General features: G+C 35.0%; 1 protein-coding gene across 1 annotated transcript in view; it reads left to right on the top strand.

The window, feature by feature from the left end:
* The window catches only part of Sin1 (SAPK-interacting protein 1), a 49,215-nt gene that overhangs the window by 17,270 nt on the left and 9,248 nt on the right, over positions 1 to 22,697 (top strand). The window contains exons 3-7 of the mRNA XM_081764670.1: positions 836 to 961; positions 3,939 to 4,099; positions 7,431 to 7,600; positions 9,403 to 9,579; positions 18,623 to 18,735. Of these exons, the coding sequence (XP_081620796.1) occupies positions 836 to 961; positions 3,939 to 4,099; positions 7,431 to 7,600; positions 9,403 to 9,579; positions 18,623 to 18,735 (747 nt within the window). The remainder of the gene's footprint in view (positions 1 to 835; positions 962 to 3,938; positions 4,100 to 7,430; positions 7,601 to 9,402; positions 9,580 to 18,622; positions 18,736 to 22,697) is intronic.

The raw sequence follows: 22,697 nt of genomic DNA, 5'->3' as shown, positions 1-22,697 counted from the left end.
TACAACTTGATAGAAATTGATGATGCATCGAATATTCCGGACGGACGAACACACGCACAGACAGGACAAATGTACTGTATAAAAGAGTTTTGGTAAATCAATCTCCTTGAAAATAAATAAGAAAAGTATTCAAATATTACCATAAGCATTAAATAGAAAATCTAATTGTACTTTTCACTTTTTATCATTGTCTACAAGTCAGTGTAAAAATTCCTTAAGGGTCACTCACCGATGACAATGAAGCCGTCAAAACTTACGGAATTAAATCATTAAAAACGGGCGCTTAAGTGGAGTTAGTATTTCATTAGAAGAACATGTTATTTAGAATATTAAAATGAATGAAATATTGATTTAACTCAGGAATGCGTCTAAATGTTTTATTAATATCGAATTTTTTTTATTATTATTGAACCCCCGCCTTTGTCAGCAGCTTATTTATGTACACACATTACTGTTTCAATCACACCTCGAGGCTTCCATTATACAATTAAAACCGTATAGTATGGTTAAGCTTACGTACTGGCTTACATTCTGAAAGCAAAATATGTATAACCCTTACCATGATGGATAGTTGTAACAAATACTTTGTAATAGCTTCAATTTCAATAATGTTCCTCCAATTACTTTCGGCTCCAATTGTATTATGAAAGATTTACAGGTCAGTTTGTTGTAATGAAGCGTCATTATAGCTCCTTCAGTAGAATATCAGTATGTTGAAATATATTTTTAAAAAAATGAAGATTAAGGAAAACGGAAAGAGAACATGGCAAGAAGGGTTAATAATATATTATTGCAAAGTTGATTTTAATATCTCATTAAGCATCATTCATTTCAGATCTTGAATTTGGTCATCGTAGAAGATCGAACACAGCACAAAGGCTTGAAAAGATGAAGAAAGAGAAACAAAATGCATCGAAAGTAAAAAGCATTAAGTGGCGTGAAGGGCCATCGACACTTACAGGTAAATGGATTATAACTCTTGATTTTGTGTAAATATTTTTATTTTTCTGCTTTCTTTCTTAGCTTGTTATATTGTTTGGGTAATGTTATACATAAATATTTTTTAAAAAAGATGATTAATCGGAACGTACTAAATACAAACATTTGGCTTTGAACTAAATGATATCATTTACCTTACATTGCCAATGTGCTACCGCTGCTCTCATTTCTGGTCGCTACAAGTACGAAGATTAGTCATTTACCCTGAACTCTCATATCTGTATTGAAGTCTAGCGTCTCTTCTCAGCAGGAGAGTATATGAGACGTGGACATGCAGTTTAAGTTGGAATCCCGAACACCTTAATCCGTTTAAATTTTAGTACTCTCCCACCGGGAATCGAACCCGCTACCACGTGCACCAAGGGGGCACACGCTAGCCACCAGACCAGTGGGAAGGGGGCACACATTCAGGATTCCTACAAACTGGAAAGTGATATAAATTAAAGATGGTCAGGGAAATAGATTGAAAGTCAGGAAGAGTCAGGAGAAAGTGTAAAGTTCTTTCGGACGTTATTATTTTGATAAATGAAGAACACTTAAAAATGACATAAATATCTTTAATGTAAAATCAATAATGAATCATTAATTGTGCGATGAATCGGTGGACTGGAATACGTGCAACCTAGTACGTCACTTGCACTACTTATTCAGTGACTCTCCAGCTCGTCGAGGAAAGTTTACTGAGATCATTGGATGCATAAAATTTCCTGTGAAGTTGTGTGGCATTCGCTGGTCTGAAAATACTGTTCATTTCGAGTGTATTAGACATTTGGGATTATGTAATTAAATTTCTACGACAAGCAAATCTGTCATTGGATGAAGAAGACAGCGTGCGATCTGTTTAATAACTGCAAACTGGCCTTCTTCAAGATCAGTCATTTAATGCCTGTCAGCCTTCGTAGGTTTGACTTTAAGATCAATTACCCAGTCGTCTTTGATGCTGTAGGGAAACTTTTGCAAGATCTCATGATTCGATGTGTGAAACCAGAACTAATGAAGTGTACAAATACAGAGTTATTAAGCGTTGATGTGACAAACAGAAAATCGCATTTTGAACAAAAAATGTCGACATCGGATTTGGTGCGGAAACCCATCTGGGAATGAATGCTTCTCTCTCTTCAGTTTGAACTCAGCGAGACTTCAAAAATCTTCCAGTTGTTACCAATTACGACTTGACGTTGCTTACTGGCTGGCACTGAATAATACAAAGAATTTACGATAGATAGTGAAAACTGGGCTGTCATTCTTGCTTTGAAATGCAACAATCGAAAGAGCGTTTTCCGTCTATAAATCAGTCTTAATGGAAAATATGTATGAAAAGACTATTGTAACAGAAAGGCATATTCATAACCTGATACAAGAGGCTGGAGGTATTGAACTCGTGTAAATCACCAAAAGATATTACTTTGAGTGTAAGGCTCCAGAGACGCTACGAAATGTACTTGTACCAGCAGAAGGAAGAGACTAGTGAGCACAACAAAACGCTGAGAACAGAATGCTGGATGCACAACTGAAAAACTTGGAGCAACAGAGGATGCGTCTGAAACGAGCAAATGGTGAAAATGAACTAGACATTGATACCAAACTGAACGAAATTCTGTGGGGATAGGTCAGTATTTAGTCACGATTTTGTGTTAATCTTATTTTTATTATAGTTTTAATTCAAATAAACTGCTGTTTTTCTATTTGAAAATTTTGATCATACATGTTTTGTGTGGAGATATGTAATCTAATTTGCAGACAATTGTGGGATCTTTTCAGAAAAAAAATTATATATATATATATATATATATATATATATATATATATATATATATATATATATATATATAATATGAAAATAAAAGCAAAATCAGTACAAATAAAAAATGCTGAAGTCAAATTGGCAGATTGGTGAGGGAGGGTCACCTGTAGGGAGGAGGAGGCAGATTTCACAAGAATGTCATGAAGTCATGGAAAGCCAATTATTATTATTATTATTATTATTATTATTATTATTATTTAAATCAGAACCTGTAGGAAGTGTTCTTTGTTTATAACATTGAATAAATCTTGAATCATGATACGTTGGCCAACGAGTGATCCTGACACTCAACCTCACCGAATAATAATAAATAAAACCATCACTTCAGATTTAGCTTTCAAGTCTGGATGTATATATCGAGTAAGTGTATTGCGTAAAGAATACTGGGGAAATAGAAAAGTTTACTACTATCTTCCATCCCGAACTGCGAATCATCACGGCAGACAAGTTTCAAGCCGTGTCTGGACTTTTCATTGCACCTTCTACATCGCTCATGAAAACATGATTGAGATTGCATTAGAGTTCAATATCCCTTTCAGCAGCGAAGTTGGATGAGACGTGGACCTACAACTTATGTGGAGTCCAAACCACATGAGCTCCCGCCAGGAATAGAACTCTGCTCTCTTGCGCCGAATACCTGTACGCTAACCATATAGCCAAGAGAGAGCTCAAAACATGATTTAGAGATTTTGTCCGTAATATACACCTTATGAAAACAGTGTGGTATTTAGTGAATTTTTATTCAGATGTTCGAATTAGAAAGGTTGCCTGTTTCACTTATATTAGCAGCTAATATCCGTGCAATACGAGAAAGTTAGTAAATAACTTCAAAGTAAATAATTGCTGTGCATATTTACTTCGAAGTGAAAAGGACTAGGTTCTAACTTACACTAACACAGTATTCAAATTCATAGATTTCATTCATATGGACTCTGTGTGGTGGGCAAACTTCATTCATTTTCCTGAAGTAGTGACTTTTCCTCATATTTGATCATAATTTCACAGTCACCAATTCACTTATGTTTATCGTGGCCTCCTGGAACTTACAGAGCGTAGCCATGAAAGATTAAACTAAATATTTAGCTTTATATTATTGTGGCAGTAATATGATGGGTTTACTTCATTCTCTTTTCAGCCGAAGAAAAAGCCGAACTGTTTGCAAGAAAAAACTTCAAGGAAAATATGAAAGAAAATAAATGTCCAAAAGGGAAGATGTCGCTGCTTTCTGAACAGATTGAAAAGTGTCCTTATGTACCTCAGTATCCGTTTCTGGAATATGCCAAATATGATGGAGCTGTGAGTGTTGCTTTTTAGGTATCCTATGATAAATTCAAAGAGTATGTAAATTGTGTAAACAACTGAATAATCATTTCAAGTAGAAAAGAAATTTGCCTAGTTTCGAAAGCTTTACCTCCTAAAAATTTGAGAAAGTTGAAGCTTTAAAAATAATGTAAAAATAATGTAAAAGCTTCAAAAAATAATGTAAAAGCTAAGAAAGGGATATTTTTAACTTTATTGCCCAGTCTTACTTTCAGGTTACAAAAAATAGCACGAAAATTGATCTTAATGTTTCTGTAAAATCTTTCATTTGTTTTTAAAAATTTCTGGATAAATTATCTTACTGATAAATTGACTCGTTTAGGAGTATATCAGGAAAATTGTGAGTGCTGTGAATGTTAAAACTGTAATTTCAAAAAGGAACGTAGAAACCAACATTAAAGAGTACGTTACAGATGCACAAAGTGAAGATGAAACTGTTAGGTCTCTCGAAACATCTTAATTTAACTAAATGATATTGGGGGAGGTTAAAGTGTTGTATAGATGGTAGTTCTAGATTGGAGGAAATGGGTATAAAAGTCATTTTTCATCAGAGCAAGAAACCCAAGTTTTAATCTGGGCAAGATGTGCTTGGATAAGCGACGTGATTTTATTAGCAATAATAATAATTTTTAATATTGAAATAAGAATATTTATTAACTCTTTATGTCACGTAAACGTTACATACGTTAAAAAAAAGCCAAAATTATCTATGTAAGCTGAACAAACTTCTCAGAGTTCAGAAAGTGGTTTAGAAATATAAATCAAAATTGTCAAGACTTATCAGTACCAAAAATTAATCATCATAAGGAGACCTGACAACAAAAATAGTTGGAAGAAGATCCGTTGATCATGCTGACAGAAGAAACATTCAAAAGCGTCAGTTATAGAATGTCAATTTGTGTTAAGTTGACTAAGTATTTATTTATTATGTTACGCAAACATTCATATACTTTGCACAGTACGGCAGTCAGCAGTACCTTTGTATTCGGTGACAAATATTCTTATTATTTGTAACCGGGATACATAAATAGGTTGTAGTTGATTCATTTCATATGTATCCTATAGCATCCATTAAGAGATACAACAAGTTACAGCGGTATTGGGTTCGAGTCCCTGTGAGGGAACGACATTTGACTGTATTTATGAGTGTCCTGGGTTCGAACCTTGTACGTCCCTGTTCGGGAAGACATTTTATGACTGTGGTTCGAGTTCTGTGGATTCCTATGAAGACTTAGGCGTTTATGACAATCCGGGATTCGACCCTCTATGTCCTGGACGTCTCCTTTAGACTTGAATAGTGATTCGGAGATTTTACCAAAGCTGATCATATAACCACTGGACAATACGGTTCAGAGTTCAAGTCAGAACATTCTGGGGAAACTGACATAAAGACTGGTTCCAATTGTATCTCTAATGCCAATACAATTTAACAGTGCAAAAATTATTACGTTGTATAGGCATTAATTATTTATGCTGGAAAGAAAAGTAAATTACATTTTCTTAAACTCTAAAACATAAATTTTAGATCATTGTAATTATTTCAGTAAATTATTATAAAATGATACGTGTAATTATAATTTCTTGATTTTAATTAATAACACTGAAATGTCACTAGTACAACTTAAATTACACACTGGCGCTTTGATTTGATCAATTTAAATGCAATAACACAATTTGACATTTGGCCCAATAATTTTTACTATGATCGTGGAAGACGCGGTAGTCGCGGGATACCGATTGAACTCAGTCACTTCACGATTGCCTCACTTTTGTTAGCTCCTTGGATAATTTCGGAGGGGAGAGTAAGGTTTTCTGGCAAATCCTTGAAGAGTGGTAGTTGCTTGTAGGAATCCTTGTTTACGATATTCCATTTAATATGATGTAAAATTTCTTCCTTTTGGGTTGGATCAGCTGAGTTTTCTCCATTGCGCGGCTAGCTCCTTGGCGTCGAGACCACTTTATAAGCAACACTTACATACAAATGTTTAAAACTTAGATTTTTTTCTCGTCAACATTTTCGTCGTAATCAACGCACCGTATAGTTAGTACAGGTTTATCGTTGCACTATTCAGACTTTTGATGCGCTAAACACTGTAATTGACTGCATTACGAATGTACCATAGTTCGCGCAGTATTGTTCGTTGTTATACCTAAGTCAAACTGAAAACTATAGTTTACTAAGATTTAAACATAAATTGGTTTGTTCGTTTGCCCGTCCATAGCTAAACTGACGTAGTTTTTCTCTCCGTCTCCCCGTGCTTCTACCCAACGGAGAGGCTCGCAATGCAACCTGTTGATGTCAGAGCTAAAAATAACTATGACAACCTATCGAAGGGAATGTTTGGAGACGAAGTTTGCTTTCTACGCCGGATTCTAGCACCTTATTTGGAGAAGCGAGAGGGTCCAACAAGATTTCAGTCGCAGACGCGACGCACACACATATATATGCATATTTTTCTGTTTGCTAAGAGAAAGATTCTTAAAAATTCTTTTATACGAGGTTCACTTAAAAAGTTAATTTTCTTAAATAGCATTCGATGAGTTGAACTATATGGTTACAAAGTTAAGGAAGTATGTAATCACCGAAATTTAACGTAAATTAACGTAGACTTAAGATTATAACAGTATCTTCATAAAATATTTGTTAAAGTGAGCAAAATTTCTTCAAAGTAGAGAAAATCACATAAATGTCCACAAAAATGTTATGTTCTACATAAGTTTTTCACAACAATAACAACGCTTTCAAAAGAAGAGGATTCTATTGCAAATTTTTACATGATCATATTAACAAAAAATCACTGTAAAAAGGAAACTCAGAGAATCGAGTTGCTCAGGTGTACTGAAAAAGGTGTCATGGAATACCGAAACTACAGTTAATGTACAATATTAAATATTAGAAATAGGTAATAAGAGTTCAAATTTCACTTTAATTTATAGGTCTAAGTGTGTTAAGCCTCAGTGCTGTAAATGATGCTAAACCCCAAAATAATCAAGTAAATAAGAATATGTTTACAAATTATTACATAAATGATGCTAAACCCCAAAATAATCAAGTAAATAAGAATATGTTTACAAATTATTACAAACATGCGCCATTCGTACCCTTTAATATTTATATATTCTTTCTATTAACTTACCAATCTTATCTCCAGAATGAAAATTTTATGGAACTTGTAGACGATGTGCTATTTTAAATAGTAACATGATAGAAGTATTTAACATTGTAGTTATCACATAAAAGACAGTTCTTGTATTGATATTTGACATGTTCACATGATGGTTGATAAAAGCGTAATTTACTTTCCAGGCTCAATTCGGAACTCCAACGAGGAAATACGGTATTTTCTTAACAATGCTGCCACCAGAAGAAAGGAGCTACCCATTACATGTTGAGATAGTAACAACAGCTAAGGTGCAAGATTTGATTGGACTAGTTTGCTGGAAAATCTCGGAAAAATACAAGGATTACAAATTGAAGTAAGATCAATTCTTTATATATATTGAGGCGAAGGGGAAATACTTTGGAAGATGGTAGTATGGGTGATTCTAAGCAAAAATGTTCATATGAACATGGGTCCTAATCTCAACGGTTGGAGAGCTACAGGTTGTGAACCATTTTTGACTTCATGTTGCTTATTGTTCACCCTGTATTTATTTTACAGAGGTGAGACAGCGGATTTGAAAGGTGACGGAATGGCCTTTCTAACGGTATGCAACATGTGGCAGTGGTGTCTTTGGAAGGGAAGTTATTGAAGGATATTTAGGAATCAGTGTTGCCATCCAATTTCTTGAAATAAACTTAACTTTCCCAAATTTCCCTCAATAGCTTCCCTTCCAAAGACATCACTGCTGCATGCTGCATACTGTTGGAAAGGCCATTCCATTACCTTTCAAATCCTCTATTTCTCACCTCTGTAGAGTAATTACAGAGTGAGCAATAAGCAACATACAGTCAAAAGTGGTTCACAACCTGTAGCTCTCAACCTGTAACTTTTTTGCTTAGAATTATCCATACTACCATTTCCGAAAATATTGCCCATATATCCTTTATGTATGTATATACTTTTAAGTTTTTGATGCAGAGCAGACAACTAAAGAATGAACTAGTCATAGGGAACATTCGTTTAAACAATCACAAAGTTGAATGCTTATTTGCTTGAAGCAGGAAGGGATTTGGTGAATAGTCTTATCAATATAATAAGTCCCAGTTAAAAAAGTATGACAATCTGATGTAGATAGCTTTCCCAGTATTCTGTACACTCGAGAATTGCACACTTCTAGGTGGCGATACTTGTTCGTCGGTGTAATCTCATGTGACGAGTCTAATTTCTTTTCACCTTACCAATTGCATGGAGCCGCCAAACGACAAAGGTATGGTGTAAGCCTAACTTGTCTTCAATGCACAAATACTTCTCCAAAGGTTCGCTTCTCATGATGTTTCTGAGATCATCAAAACGTTCTATTGATCGGTGGCCACGGGGCTCATTTTTTGATATCACTGGCACTAAATTTCATAAATCAACTCCATGTGATCCGTTCTGCAGTCGCTGCTACATGGACAGAATATTCCAATTTAAAACAATAACGGAAAATTTCTCTCAGTTGTATGTTCTCCATGGTATGCAACAACACTGCCCCTTGACTGGCTAGATATCGTATGCTGTTTTCCGAACATTTATAAGGTTTGTGGCGTCGTACGTGTGACCTCGTTCATTCATTGGTTGCATTACAGAGGGTGGTTTTTCATCAGACGTAAACTCTTGCCATTTTAGTCGCCCCAACCCGATAGTAAAATTATATTAATAATTTTTTGATCCTTTGCTATCTCTTAGATAATACAAAGTCGGGCCTTAATTCTGTCAAGCTTCTATAAACTTTTAAATATTATATGTGACCATGCGTATATTGGTTGGTGCAGTAGGGCAAAGAAGTGATATCCACTAGCACTCAAATATATTTGATTAAATGATTTAGAACAGCGTAGCCTCCAGCACATTAATTAGAATATTAATCGTTAAGTTTGGCGAACTACATAAATAATGGCGAAAGTAAGCTAATATTGAATGTTGTTTGTCTTAAGGTTGTTGCATGATTTTAATTTGTTACAGATTTTAATGTAATTTTGCGAAATATGACTTAAAAGCTTCACTAAACCACAAAATAAAGTATCCTGTGCCCAAATCAGGTATGAGTTTGTATTCATTCAACCACTGGTTTGCATTTTATCTTCAGGATATTAATTTAATAATAATAATAATAATAATAATACTTTCTTTCAGAGAGAGTGTGAATCACTATAGCCTGTATATAGCTGAAGATTGTGGTGAAGTAGACTGGGATTTCCCCAGTCTGGATCCACGTGAAACTGTAGGAAAGTTTGATTTTAGTTTCCTAGCACTTGTTGAGCAAGGCGAAGTTGAAATGTCGAAGAAGTTTACGCCTATAACAGTCACTGTGTAAGTGTTTGTTTCTTAGTATTTTAATATTTTGATTGATAATTTACTTAATCGATTTACGTCTTATTAAATTAATGGTGCGGGTGGTCCTGAGTTTTTGATTCTCGCACAGTGGAATTTTTAGTGTTCGTAGTTGGAAACAAAGCTCAAGTTAAGTGTTAGTTTATATAAGTGAGGAAAAAAATATTAAGTGTTAGTCAATTATTATAGGTGAGCAACACACACAGTTATACAGTTGAAAATTCAATAATAACGGTAATAATGATAGTTTGTTAAAGCATCAAATACATACAGGTTGGAAGCCAATTGAATATACATAGAGGAGAGAACTTGAGCAACGATAGCTTCATAGAACCAAGATGAAAAAAGAAAAAGAAAAAGGAAATGACTTAGACCTGTGTAACCAACACAAGAATATATACCTAATCGTATATATAACCAAATACTAGACCTAATGATAAAACCAATATGGAACATTCCATGTGAAATCAACCAATGAAATGACCAAATCTGACCTGACGATCTTAGATTTTTGTAAAAATTGGTGCACAGCTTTATTGCAGTGGGAGATGAAAAAACCCCAACTGTTACCTCTCTCGTCCTGAAAGTGTCCTTATACAGGATGTTCAAAAATTGTCAAAAAACTGCATTTTTTCAGTTACAATGATTATTAAAAATTGTCATAAAATGATTAATATGTGCACTAGAGACATGAAACAAACACTATTGGAAAGCTTAAAGATTGTTCTACAAGTTGTACTATATTTAAAAAACCTGTACAATAAAAAATAACATTTCAAAAATTCAAATTAAAATTTGAATTTTAAATTTCATATAGAAATGTCCCTGTAAATTTGTTCAAAATTGCCCAGATTATAGACTCATATGTGTACTAAAACACCAGAAAGTTACATTTTGGGCACTCAATGGGATCCGATTCAAAATTCAACATAAACCAAACATTGCACGATATTGACCATGTGAATATCTGGGTTCAGATCGATAACCATTTACCTGCAGCATCAAAGGAATTCATATTCAATTTCTTTTGTTTCTTGATGTATTCATTTGAATTTACACAATTATCCACCTCTCGAATTATTTAGAGAGATATTACTTTTCGAACAGTACTCAATACAGGTAATTATTCTTGTTAGTCAGTATGAATGTTTCTAAATTTATATTGGCTGCATTGATATATGTTATTTTCATTCCTTTGTTTCAAGATTGCTGTTACAAAACTTATTATGAAAGGGAGGGATATATTTCCCTCCCTTTCACAATATTTGTATCAAATGAGTTATGAAACACAGTGACATTGTTCACAATCACTTCACACACTTTCAGCACAAACAAGTAGTCAATAAATTCTTTTTCCTATTTCAATTATGCACTTCCACATGTCTGTGACAGCAATCCTAAAACAAAGGAATGAAAATAACTTGTATCAATGTAGCCAATATACATTTAGAAACATCCATACTGACTAACAAGAATAATGACCTGTATTGAGTGCTGTTCGGAAACGGTGGATGATAATGTAAATTCAAATTAATACATCAAGAAAACAAATGAAGTTGAATATAAATTCCTTTGATACTGCAAGTAAATAGCTACAGGCAAATGGTTATCGATCTGAACCCGATATTCACATGGTCAATATCTTGCTATGATTGATTTATGTTGAATTTTGAATCGGATCCCATTGAGTGCTCAAAATGCAACTTTGTGGTGTTTTAATACACATTTGACAATCTGGACAATTTTGAACAAATTCACTGGGACATTTCTATGCGAAATTCAAAATCCAAATTTTAATTTTAATTTTTGAAGTGTTATTTTTTATTGTACAGGTTTCTTCGATATAGTACAACTTGTAGGCTAATCTTTAAGCTTTTCAATGGTGTTTGTGCCACGTCTCTACTGCATATATTAACCATTTTATGACAATTTCTTAATAATCACTGTAACTGAAGAAATGCAGTTTTTTTACATTTTTAAACAGCCTGTATGGGGATACTTTCAGCAGGAGAGAGGTAATATTTGGGATTTTTTTCATCTCCCACTGTAATAAAGCTGTGCACCAATTTTTACAAAAATCTGAGATGGTAAAGTCTGATGACTTGTTGATTTGACATGGAAATTTTTGTTTTTTAGGTTTTACGTCCCACGGTAATGCCGGTTAGGCTAAAGGAGACGGTGATGATGAGAAATGAAAGAAATGGTGGAATGAAGAAAGTGGGAGGAAACGGGAGAACCCCGAGAAAACCCATGAGCACGGTGCTTGTCCACCACAGTCCACACGGCGCGAGCTGGAATCGAACCAGGGACCCAAAGCACCAGGGATTTCTACCACTGAGCCACCGCGTCCCCCTGATTTGACATGGAGTGTCCCATATATGTCATTATATGAGGAGAGGTCAGAAAGTTCTTACCTTCAGAGACGAGCTGTAGATCTTAAATTTGGTCCACGGACGTGTTCTCTACATTTCATCTCGTATGCGTTACATTATGGATCAGTCCGTTAATACCATCTGCATAAATGTGCAGAGTTTGGGGCAAATCAAGTTTCCACCACATGAACGACCTTCTTCTCCTCAAAGCCCCTACCACGCAAGTGTTTCTTCATATTTGAGGATAGGAAATTGTAGCCACTTTTAGTTAGTAATCAGTCAAGATCACACTTTATGGTCACAAAACATGGTCCTTTTTATTATTATTATTATTTTATGAATGCTTCACTTCAGCCCTTTCACTTCGGGTGGGGAACGAAGTATGTTTCCATGTTTTACGTATAACCTTGTTTTCAGGGTGAAATAGATACACCCAGCATTCATCCATAGTCACTAATTTGTTTACAAAAACCATTATTTTTATGATATAGGACCAAAATGCTTTGTGCACACTGCATACATTGCTGTGTAATGTGGGGAACTCGCCTTGCTGCTAACTACTTCTGCAACCTTATTTGAATTCTTCCTTCCAGCGTCACTGTCATAAGATGGGCATTCCTCACCAAACATACCTACCATCACTTCATTTGATTGATTTTAGGTACCTAGATACATATAGCGTTCCTTTTAGCAGCGAGGCTATATGAGACGTGGACCTACAGTTTATAAGGATTCCGAACCACATGAGCTCCCGCCGAGAATCGAAGCCGGGTCCCCCATGCCAAATGTATGTACGCTAACCGCTAGCCACGAGGGAGCTCCATATCTTCATGTATCGATTTTCCTTGAAGATGGAGAAATCTAATCAGAGCTCGGTTTCGTATACTGCTGCCTTTTTTTTTTTTTTTTTTTTTTTTTTTTTTTTTTTTTTTTTTTTTTTTTTTTGCTGTTACACCAATTCAACGGGATCCGTTAAAAAAATGTGAGATCTCAACTTGTTATTTTGCAAATATTTACATTATTAGCACATCTCTACCATGGTCAGAATAAGAACTTCTGTATTTCTCTCATATATGCTTTATGTGATATGTGTAAAATTGAAATAATAATAATATAGAGAAAAAGAGAGTAAAGCTCTGGTTTGGGTTTCAGGTACCAGTATTGAATTATGTAGTGGTGCTGATACCAAAAAGTTTCGAGACTTGTTATGTAGCACGCCATCAGATGGCAGCACGAGGCCACACGTAGTCATACGGTACACCAACCTCCATAAGTCAGTATACTGTGTGTGTCGGTAGCTTGCAGCTAGTGCTATTGTGACCACATGCGTACCACTCAGGATTCTAATACGAGCAGCAAGCTTGAACAGAGAGCGAACGTATTGTGAAACTACTAATCCTGAGTTGAAGCAACAGTCTTCTCACGTCAGTAGAAGAGCCCATCATCTGCACGACCAAAAAAGGCGAGGCAGGTCTACAGTTGAACCAAGTGCATATTCACTGACTTCTTCGACATTCGCGGCATTGCACATTGAGGATTTGTCCCTACTGGTTAGGCCATCAATAGCGAGTTCTGTTGCCAGGTTTTAATGCGGTTGAGGGAGAACATTGGGCGAAAGTGAGCAGAGCTTTGAGGTGTGAAAAAGTGGATGTTCCATGACGATAATGCACCCTGTTACTTCTCTCCTCTCACGTGAAATTCTCACAAGCCACATAATCTCACTTTCGCACGTGATGAGCTTTCTAGATTTGACTCCTAAGGATTGCACCCTCTTCCCGCGGTTGAAAAATCTCGCTTAAAAGTCGCCGTTTTAACACCATTGCGATCTCACACGAATCGCAGAGGGTGCTTGACATATTTCGAAAAGTGGTATTGTTGTGCAAGAGAACTACTGTAGAGATGGCAATGTGTACATGTAGATAAATAAAGTAGTGTCTTGTCAACAGACATAGTGTTGAAGCTTTTTGATGTTACCTCGTATGTATGGTTCCCCAGCGTATTCTACATGGGAAGAGTGAGAGTTAACTGCTTAAGAGAGAAATACAAGTGCCAGGGGTACAAAAACTGTTGGTAAATAATCAAGAAAGAGGTAATGACAGGAAAAGTAAAGGTAAAACAAGCATTGTCAGGCTATAGGCGAGCTGCTTGACCGCAGTAGTATTGAATTATGGTGTAGAAAGACAAAATAATGGTGCTAGGAGGCCACACATTACTCTGTACGATGTGTAAACCTGATCGACAATAGAGCTTTGTAATCTCAGGCCTCGTATGTCCACAGGAGTTAGATAATCCATTATTGTTTCGTATGCTGAAGGAAATGATACAAGTGATGAAATAATAAAGCGAAAATTTACCAGAAAATCCTACTGTTGGTTCATCATAATCCATGCGACACGACTTTAAATGAGCGACCCTTTGCTACAGAAGTGAGCGCTTTATCAGTGAGCCATCGATGTCCATGTGATCTGTATATAGAAACAACTTTATAGTCAACCAATTTTATAGTTAACATTTTAAGTCCTGTAAAATAATGACTGTATTGACTTACGTAATTTACAGTTGGTTGTGCAAGATTTCCCATTTCTTGCATTGAATTCTACAATATTGTGACGTGTAATTGCAGCGGTCTTTTTTATGTTAATATTATTAGCATTTAAGAGGGAGGGGGGGGTATGTTAAAGGATGAGATATGTATCAATTGATAGGTGTATGGACGAGTATAAATTCTCATCAATAATTTTCGAGAAAAGTCAACAAAAACTAGTTTCTTTGTAAACTTAAAAATTAATATACTATAACCACGCCAGCTGTTGAGACGAAACCGATACCGAAGTATACTCTGATGAAGCTTTTTATTATGATCTATCATGACGACAATAGAGAATATGATTAATGAAATACAGTCTAAATTATGATAAACTCTTAAAAGTTTTGTTTTTATTAAGAGGTTGTTTACCAGATCTCTTTCATATATTTACCCTGTTTGTCCACGTCCGTCCATCAGTCCGGACAGTGTAGAAGGTCAAAGTTGTAATATTCAAACCGAAAGTGGTAGGAATTAGCTATTTTCGGTTTTATCGATTGATCACTTTAGAGCGAAATTGTTAGTAGATAACGAAAAGTGGTTTCCTGCAGTCGATTAAATGTCCCAAGAATACATTTCATTTCCGTCCTTAATTCTCTGTCTCCGCTAAAGCGGGAAGTGATACAAATCCAGTACAATTTCTGGTTTCAATATTGATATATATATATATATATATATATATATATATATATTAGGATGGTCCTTAATTTTTGATTTCCTAATTTCTTTGGACTCACCCCCTAAAATGGTTCCATATGGGACTAAATTAAGGGAGGAGAAAAATTAACTTCATTGAATAATATTAAATGGTGCCCCAAGCGACCTAAAATTTTGAATCCGATTACAGTACATAATATATGGGAAAAATCTGGAATAAAATTTTGTAATTTAGAAACGGCTTAAGGGAACGCAAAAATACCCTGGATAATGGAACTAGAGGAAGAAACACATCTAATGTTGTATAGTATTGTCACAGCGGTCATCTTGAAGTCCGCCATCTTGGATTCAGATCAAAATTTTCAAATAGGAAAAGGGTCATGTGACATATCTTTTTGAGGTGGCGTTTCACCAGAAACACAAATCTGGCACTATTTTAAAGATAGCCTTAGTCGTCTAAGAATTATTACCTGTGAAAATATTTCTCTTTTTCACAAGTAATAACTCTTACACAACTAAATGTAAAGACATGAGTTTGGCTCGAAAAGAACAAGAGGGATATGCGCGGCTTCATTAGAAAGAGGAACGCAAAAGAAAAATGCACTTCTGAAAATGATTGGTATGAATTTTACACCAAAATACACGGAGGTAAGCATTTCAAGAAATGAAGAGGAAAACCCAGTTGAGTATGTAAGAAAAAATTTAAATATGTGCCTGTGTACGCCCGGGCCCTGCAAGAGATGTAAAAGGTGAAAAACTAATTTTAAAACTCCAAGACAGGTTGCTGCTCTTGATCGATACAAGTCCACTGATAGAACGAGAATACATATTCTGATAGCGACGGCAGAAACATTAGGCCATAATGTAAAGGAACTAGTAATAAATATGCATCGATGCTGAGAGAAAATCCGTAGTGAAGTTGCATAAGACCACAAAAACAATTTCGGAGTGCATCAAGTGCGTTAGTTGTGCAATGAGACGGAAAACTACTGCCGAATTTGACTGGTAGAGAGACTATCGACGGGTTATCAATATTTATTACAGGAGATGCTCATGAGAGACTAATTGGTGTTCTCAGTTTGTCATCATGAAGAGGAGAACGAACATATTATTTCGACTACAGTTCATTAGCTTGAAGAATGGAACTTGGTAAAGTTCGTGCAGGCAGTTTGTTGTCACACTATTCCCTGCAGTATGTGTCATGTGAACGGTGCTTTCATTCTGCTAGAGGAGATGCTCCAAAATTATCTTCTATACCTTCCTTGTAGACACTACATTTATGAATTGGTTTTAAAATGTGTATTTGACAAGTGTTGTGTTTCGTTTGCATCTGGACCGGACGTTCCCCTATTTAAGCATTTTCAGAACGATTGGTCTAAAATAGATTGTACTAACTTTATTCCGGAAATGATGATGATAATGACGTAAGGAACAACATTTCAGATGTAAGAAATGAAGTATTGAATTTTGCTATCAAACTTGTAGAAGCAGGACACCGCAGAGAAGATTACAGTAAATTTTTAGAACTGACATTCTTGGATGGCATACCTCCTCGAAGAGTTTTCTTTCGTTTGCCTGGAGCAATTCACCATGCAAGGTAGATGGGAAAAGCAATATACTGTTTAAAAATATTTCTCTTTCGCCAACATTTTCGTTTAAGGAAGCAAATAGAAACGGGTCTTCGGAGAGCATGAATTTTTCTGATACGACTATAAGTCCAAGCTTGATTTAAATGTGATCAAGTATCCCATTCATCATTACAAGACCTGCAATTTTTGAAAGCTTTGTACAGTTATAGGCAAATAGCTAATGAATTATCTGAAGTGGCTCTTTCTAAATTTTCTCGGCATCTCTGGTACTTGAAGGAGGAATACGTAGCATTGGAGTTTTTTGATGATGAAGTTAACATAGTGGAAAAACAAAGTTGGTTGAAAGAATTAAGACTGTAAGGAGAAACCGTGAAGCAGCAAAGAGGCTTGACGCAAGGATAATACCATAAAAATTCTTGCGAAAAGAGAAATCAGTGATTTTGATACAACAAACATTTTTTTTCTCGTGAGATTTAAAATACCCAAAGGGTTTTTTGTGTGAGATCCGATTTCATGGTCAGTTAACAATGACTATCTTCAAGGAAAGACAATAGTTAAATTCATCTCCGTAATAAACGATGCAGTAGAAAGAGGAGTGAAACTAACAGAAGATTACAACATCGTTTTTACGAAAAATGAGTATCAAAAACAGTTTCTTTTTCGCATAGTGAATTCTCATAGATAATCTTTTCCTAGATGTGACAAAAGTGAACTGTGTAGTATATAAGATTGAAAACCTATTGAAAACTTACCCCAAAGCTACAGTACTACATAAATAAGGGATATTTCAATTTCTTCCATGTTATATTTTTTCTTTTTCCTCATAATGGTCTATGAATCATCTTGATGGAAAAACTTATTGGTAGTTCATGGGGAAACAAAGATTTAACTTTCTCTAGCAGTTTGTTTCCAGTTTATGTAAAATACTTCCAAAATTCTTACAAATCTGTGGTCCATAACTACAATAAAATAACATTACATCGAAGCATTTCGTTTTTCACACGTAATAACTCTTACAAGATTGTTGGTAGCTTGAAAATAATACGAGATTTGTGCTTCTGGGAAAACGCCACCTCAAAATGATATGTAACATGACCCTCTTCCTATTTGAAAATTTTGACCTGAATTCAAAATGGCGGACTTCAAGATGGTCGCCATAATACTATACAAAATTAGGTTGTTCATTTCCTCTAGTGCCATTGTTATCTATTAAACAACAAACATTCTTCTTTTTAAATCAATAATTATTAATTTGTCGTCTTAACAAATTTAGTGGCACACTAAACAAGGTCTTTCTTTCTGTTATGCATTTTGAATCCACTTATTCAAACCGAAAATGACCTCTGTCAACATGCACTGACCTTTCGGATTTCCAGTCTTGGGTAATATCACACTATACAAACCAAACCCCCTCTTCATTTGGTGTGCACGCGACACTGCTACTTCTTATTTAACTGCAATATTATCCAAAGATAAAACATGTATTACTCGATAGATCACACAAAGTTGAACAAAATGAGATACTTAAGCGTAAAGTTTCATACGTAATTTTCGAGAAAAACTCATTTTTATGGCGTTAAAAAGTATTTGTTGTCAATGTGATGTAGTAATTTTTATTCTAGAATAAATTATTTATCTACTTATTATGTACCATGTTTGAAAAGTCTAAATCAGTACGAAGGATAAAAATTTGTGCAGCAAACTGTTAGCATAACTAATTAGAAAATAGTGAAATTTTTACAACTTGTAAAGTTTCAAGCTATTGTTAAAATTTATTTAAACGAATCTAATATGAAATCTAATATTTTTTTTATATCTAGGTATTTGCAGGATGGAAATAAAGAAATATACGATGCTCCCAATCTTAATGTAACATTGAAAGAAGTTTTAGATGTTGTTTTAGCGAGACGAAGGTCGATTGGAAAAGACAAAGGTGAGTCACTTACAGTCCATTTTTTTATTTATGAATGTACTAGCGTCAATTACCCTTTTCGCTGGGTTAATTTTTTTTTTAAAAAAAGAGGGTAATTTAGATTTAAATCGAATCGAAAGTTTCACTGTTCATCTCAGACCCCGAAATTATGGATTCGACACTAATATCGCCCATTTTCGATCATTTTTATCTCTCTCCCCCTTCAAGTTACAGGGCTGAATTTGGATTTAAATGGCATCGAAAGTGTCACTGTTCATCTCAGCTACCCCGAAAACTATGGATTCGACACTAATATCGGTCATTTTCGAGCATTTTTATATATCTCCGCCCTCCCTGAAGTTGCGGGGCTGAATTTGGATTTAAACAGCATCGGGTATCACTGTTCATCTAGAATTCCCGAAAACCATGGATTCGACACCAATATGGGGCATTTTCGATCATTTTTATATATAACTCCCCTCCTCTAACAAGGGACATCACCCAATTGTCCGGCTCCGATTTCAATGATTTTTTTTTTTCTGATAGAGGACATGTATGTATTATTTCCTATGACAGAAATTTTTGCCATGGTTCATGTTTTTCTATTTTTCTATGATTTTTAAGAGTTGTGATGCGATAAATAAAAACCATAGCATGTGACACCTCATTTTAATAGTAAATTTTACCAAAAATCCAATAGTATGCATATTCTTGTTCTATAGTTAACTAGTATGAATTTAGGACTGCTTCTAATGTGCACCAAACGTTCATTATTCGATCTTTCAAATTGGCAACACTCCTAATTTTCACAAAATTTATTACATCTTTTAAGAGTTGCGATTTGTCAATTTGGGATAAGCATCCAGCAATCTTTCTGAATTTTGAGGACTTGCAATGTAATTATTTATTTTAAACCAGAATACATGAGGAACCTACGAACCTACGTGACGTAAAGAAACACAAATGAAATTAAAACAAATTGGTGTTATACGAACAAAATTATCAAGAAATGTAGCCTACAGGTTGCGCAAACGACAAACAATAAAATATGTTTAATAAATACAACTTTAAAGGAACAGCAGCAATGATAGAAAATATCAAAGAGGCATAATATGACTGTCCCCAACTCACTGTTAGTACCATGAACATAGTATGAAAACAGATAACTTGTTTATAAAGAGGTGTAACTTAATCGAGTTCCCGATCAAAAGTGATTATAAATCTTACAAACATGAACCATCGACAACAATCACTAGAAAACTAATTACTTTTTTTGTCTGACTAGCTAAAAAAATTGCCATAGAAAATAAACAAATATACAATAAAGAAATAAATATAAAACAAAACAAAAGACCATTGATTTACACAACAATCATATTTCGTTTTCCTTTTTGAAGTGAGTTTTCATTTGATTTCTCGTCTCATCTACTATCCATTACAAGCTACGTCTTCGGTATTACCTGAATGCAAAGTTGGAGTTCTTTCGTTGTGCGATGATTCATGTCAGTAAACTAGTTTTTGAAGGGCAGGTATAGGAAATAAATAATTACATGGCAAGTCTTCAAAATTCAGAAAGATTGCTGGATGCTTATCCCAACACTATTCATGAACTGACAAATCACAACTCTTAAAAAAAATGTAATAAATTTAGAAAACATGAGCCATGGCAACAATTGCAAAGTGCCAGTTAGAATCTTAAAACATGCGGTGAAACTTATGAATGTTGCCAATTTGAGAGACCGAATAATGGACGTAACCCTTACCATATTAATTCCCTCTAGGCATAATATGTATTACCGAAGCTTTTATCCACCTATCATCATTAATACGCGGGTTAGAAGCGGAGATAAGGGACTTACGCACATAGTAAATATAAACAATTAATATGCCTGTAACTTTTCCTCAAATGGGCATATCTCAAAACTAACTTCACCATTGTCTTCCTGATTAAATTCTAGCCCGAAATTATGTATCGCATTAACCTATTCCCATTTCAAAAACTTGACCTTAATTCAAAATAACAAATTTCAACATGGCTGCCGTCAAGGTCATACCTACAATACGACTTCCCTCTAAGCCTTATATGTATCTACATGGTTGTTTTTTGACACTCCGTTTACAAAGGGTAGTAAGGGAGTTCTGCAGTAATCTCTAATAACCACATCGCAACTCTTAAATATTATAGAAAAAAAGAAAGCATGCACCATGGTAAAAATTTCTGTCATAACAAATAATAAATACATGTCCTCTATCAGAAAAAAAAAATGAAATCTGTGCCGGACAATTGGGTGATATCCCTTGTAAGTTTTATCGTCAAAGTGAAATAAAAACCATCCCAGGCCCGAACTTTATCCATGTTGAAAATTTGATTGAGATCGGTCGGATGGTTCAAGAGTTATGAAGTCACAAACTACGTTCACTTTCATTATTTATTTATATTACCTACTTAATAAGTATATAGTGTTGGATATCTCTTGTGTTAATTGTATCTTATAATGAAAAACTTGAAATATATATTTTTCTTGGTCTTTCAATTATTCAAAATTATAGCGAAATCTTGTCTAAATTGATTTTAATTACTTCTTTGTAGACCACCTAATTCTCATCGCCTTCGAAATTAATTCTTTTTATAAATATTCCTTTTGTTTTGAATATACGAACCAGTATACTTATATTTTTAAATAGTATTGATAAAAATTCCAGTAATTTTATACTGGTATTAATAAAAGAAAATACATATTATTTTTTTTAATAACAAAGTTATCAAGAATATTTTATAATAAAACTATATAAGATGATATAACTTTTATAACCTTAGTTATTAAATTATACAATGCTATTTGTTTAATCCCCCCTTAAACCACCTTTGATTTCATTGAAATCTGATATGATGTAAGACGAAATGATGAATGTAGAGGCTAACGTAATTGGTCTATGAGGAAAGGTTCGTCGTAATAACGTTTGTTAATCTTTCCAATTATGGCGCTTTTACAATGGAATTTTAATGGCTTCGGTAGTCATCTTGAGGAATTGAAGCACCTGATATCTGACCACTCACTAGCTGTAATTTACTTGCAGAAACTCATTTTCAACGCACTGAAGTAATCTGTTTTATCTCGTTAGATGATCTACAGCTGTAACAAATATATTGATGCTCGCGGCGTAGCCATTGCCGTGCTGGGTGAATATCATTCTCAGTCTCTTAACGTAAACACCCGGTTGCAAGCAGCTGCTGTACGTGCCTTTTTCTCTCGCCGGATTACTGTTTGTCGTATATTCCTCGTACTGAAACCTTTTGGCAGCCGATGTAACTCAAGTTGACAATCAGCTTGCCTGTGTTGATTGTCGGAGCTGAATGCGTACCATCACCTATGGTGCTCTATTCGAACTGACAGGTGACGGAGTTCCTTGATGAAAGTGGGATGATCGTTCTTAATGACAATAGTCCTACTCATTTTTCTACTAAGTCCAGTAAGCTGTGAACATTCGTACGTGCACCTCTAAATCCAGTCGCACAGCATGGCATTTCTACAACAGCGCGAAAAAAGTGGCTAACAGCTCACACATACAGATCACAGTTTTCACTGTGCGCAACTCATCACGTGCCAGAACTTCCCCTCCCATCATAGCTGTTTCGAAAATAATCTACCTATACCTACTCATGATTGCCCTCTCCCCATGTAGTGTTTCCCTTGCGGCTTCCTTCACATGAAGAGTGCATTCTATATCTGGCAGTGATAATTTTTCAGTATTCTATTGTTATTCATGCTGTCTTTGATGTTTCAACTCGAAGCATTCTGATTGGGCAACATTTCGTGAGCTCAGTAAGTTTAATCCTCCTGAAGACTTACCCGTACGTGCAACTTTTGACCTATTTGAACAGACTTGTGATCGACGCTGCCTATGATCTCATACCAGAATGCAGAGGCAATCGTTTAGGATAGTGAGTTCATTGGTGGTCCGGTGCGGAAATCCGTGAGGCT

Source organism: Thermobia domestica, chromosome 7, assembly GCF_964235325.1.
Source record: "Thermobia domestica chromosome 7, izTheDome1.hap1.1, whole genome shotgun sequence".
Lineage (NCBI taxonomy): Eukaryota > Metazoa > Arthropoda > Insecta > Zygentoma > Lepismatidae > Thermobia > Thermobia domestica.
Note: the sequence above shows the minus strand (reverse complement) of the source record. Positions and strands in the feature narration are given on the sequence as shown.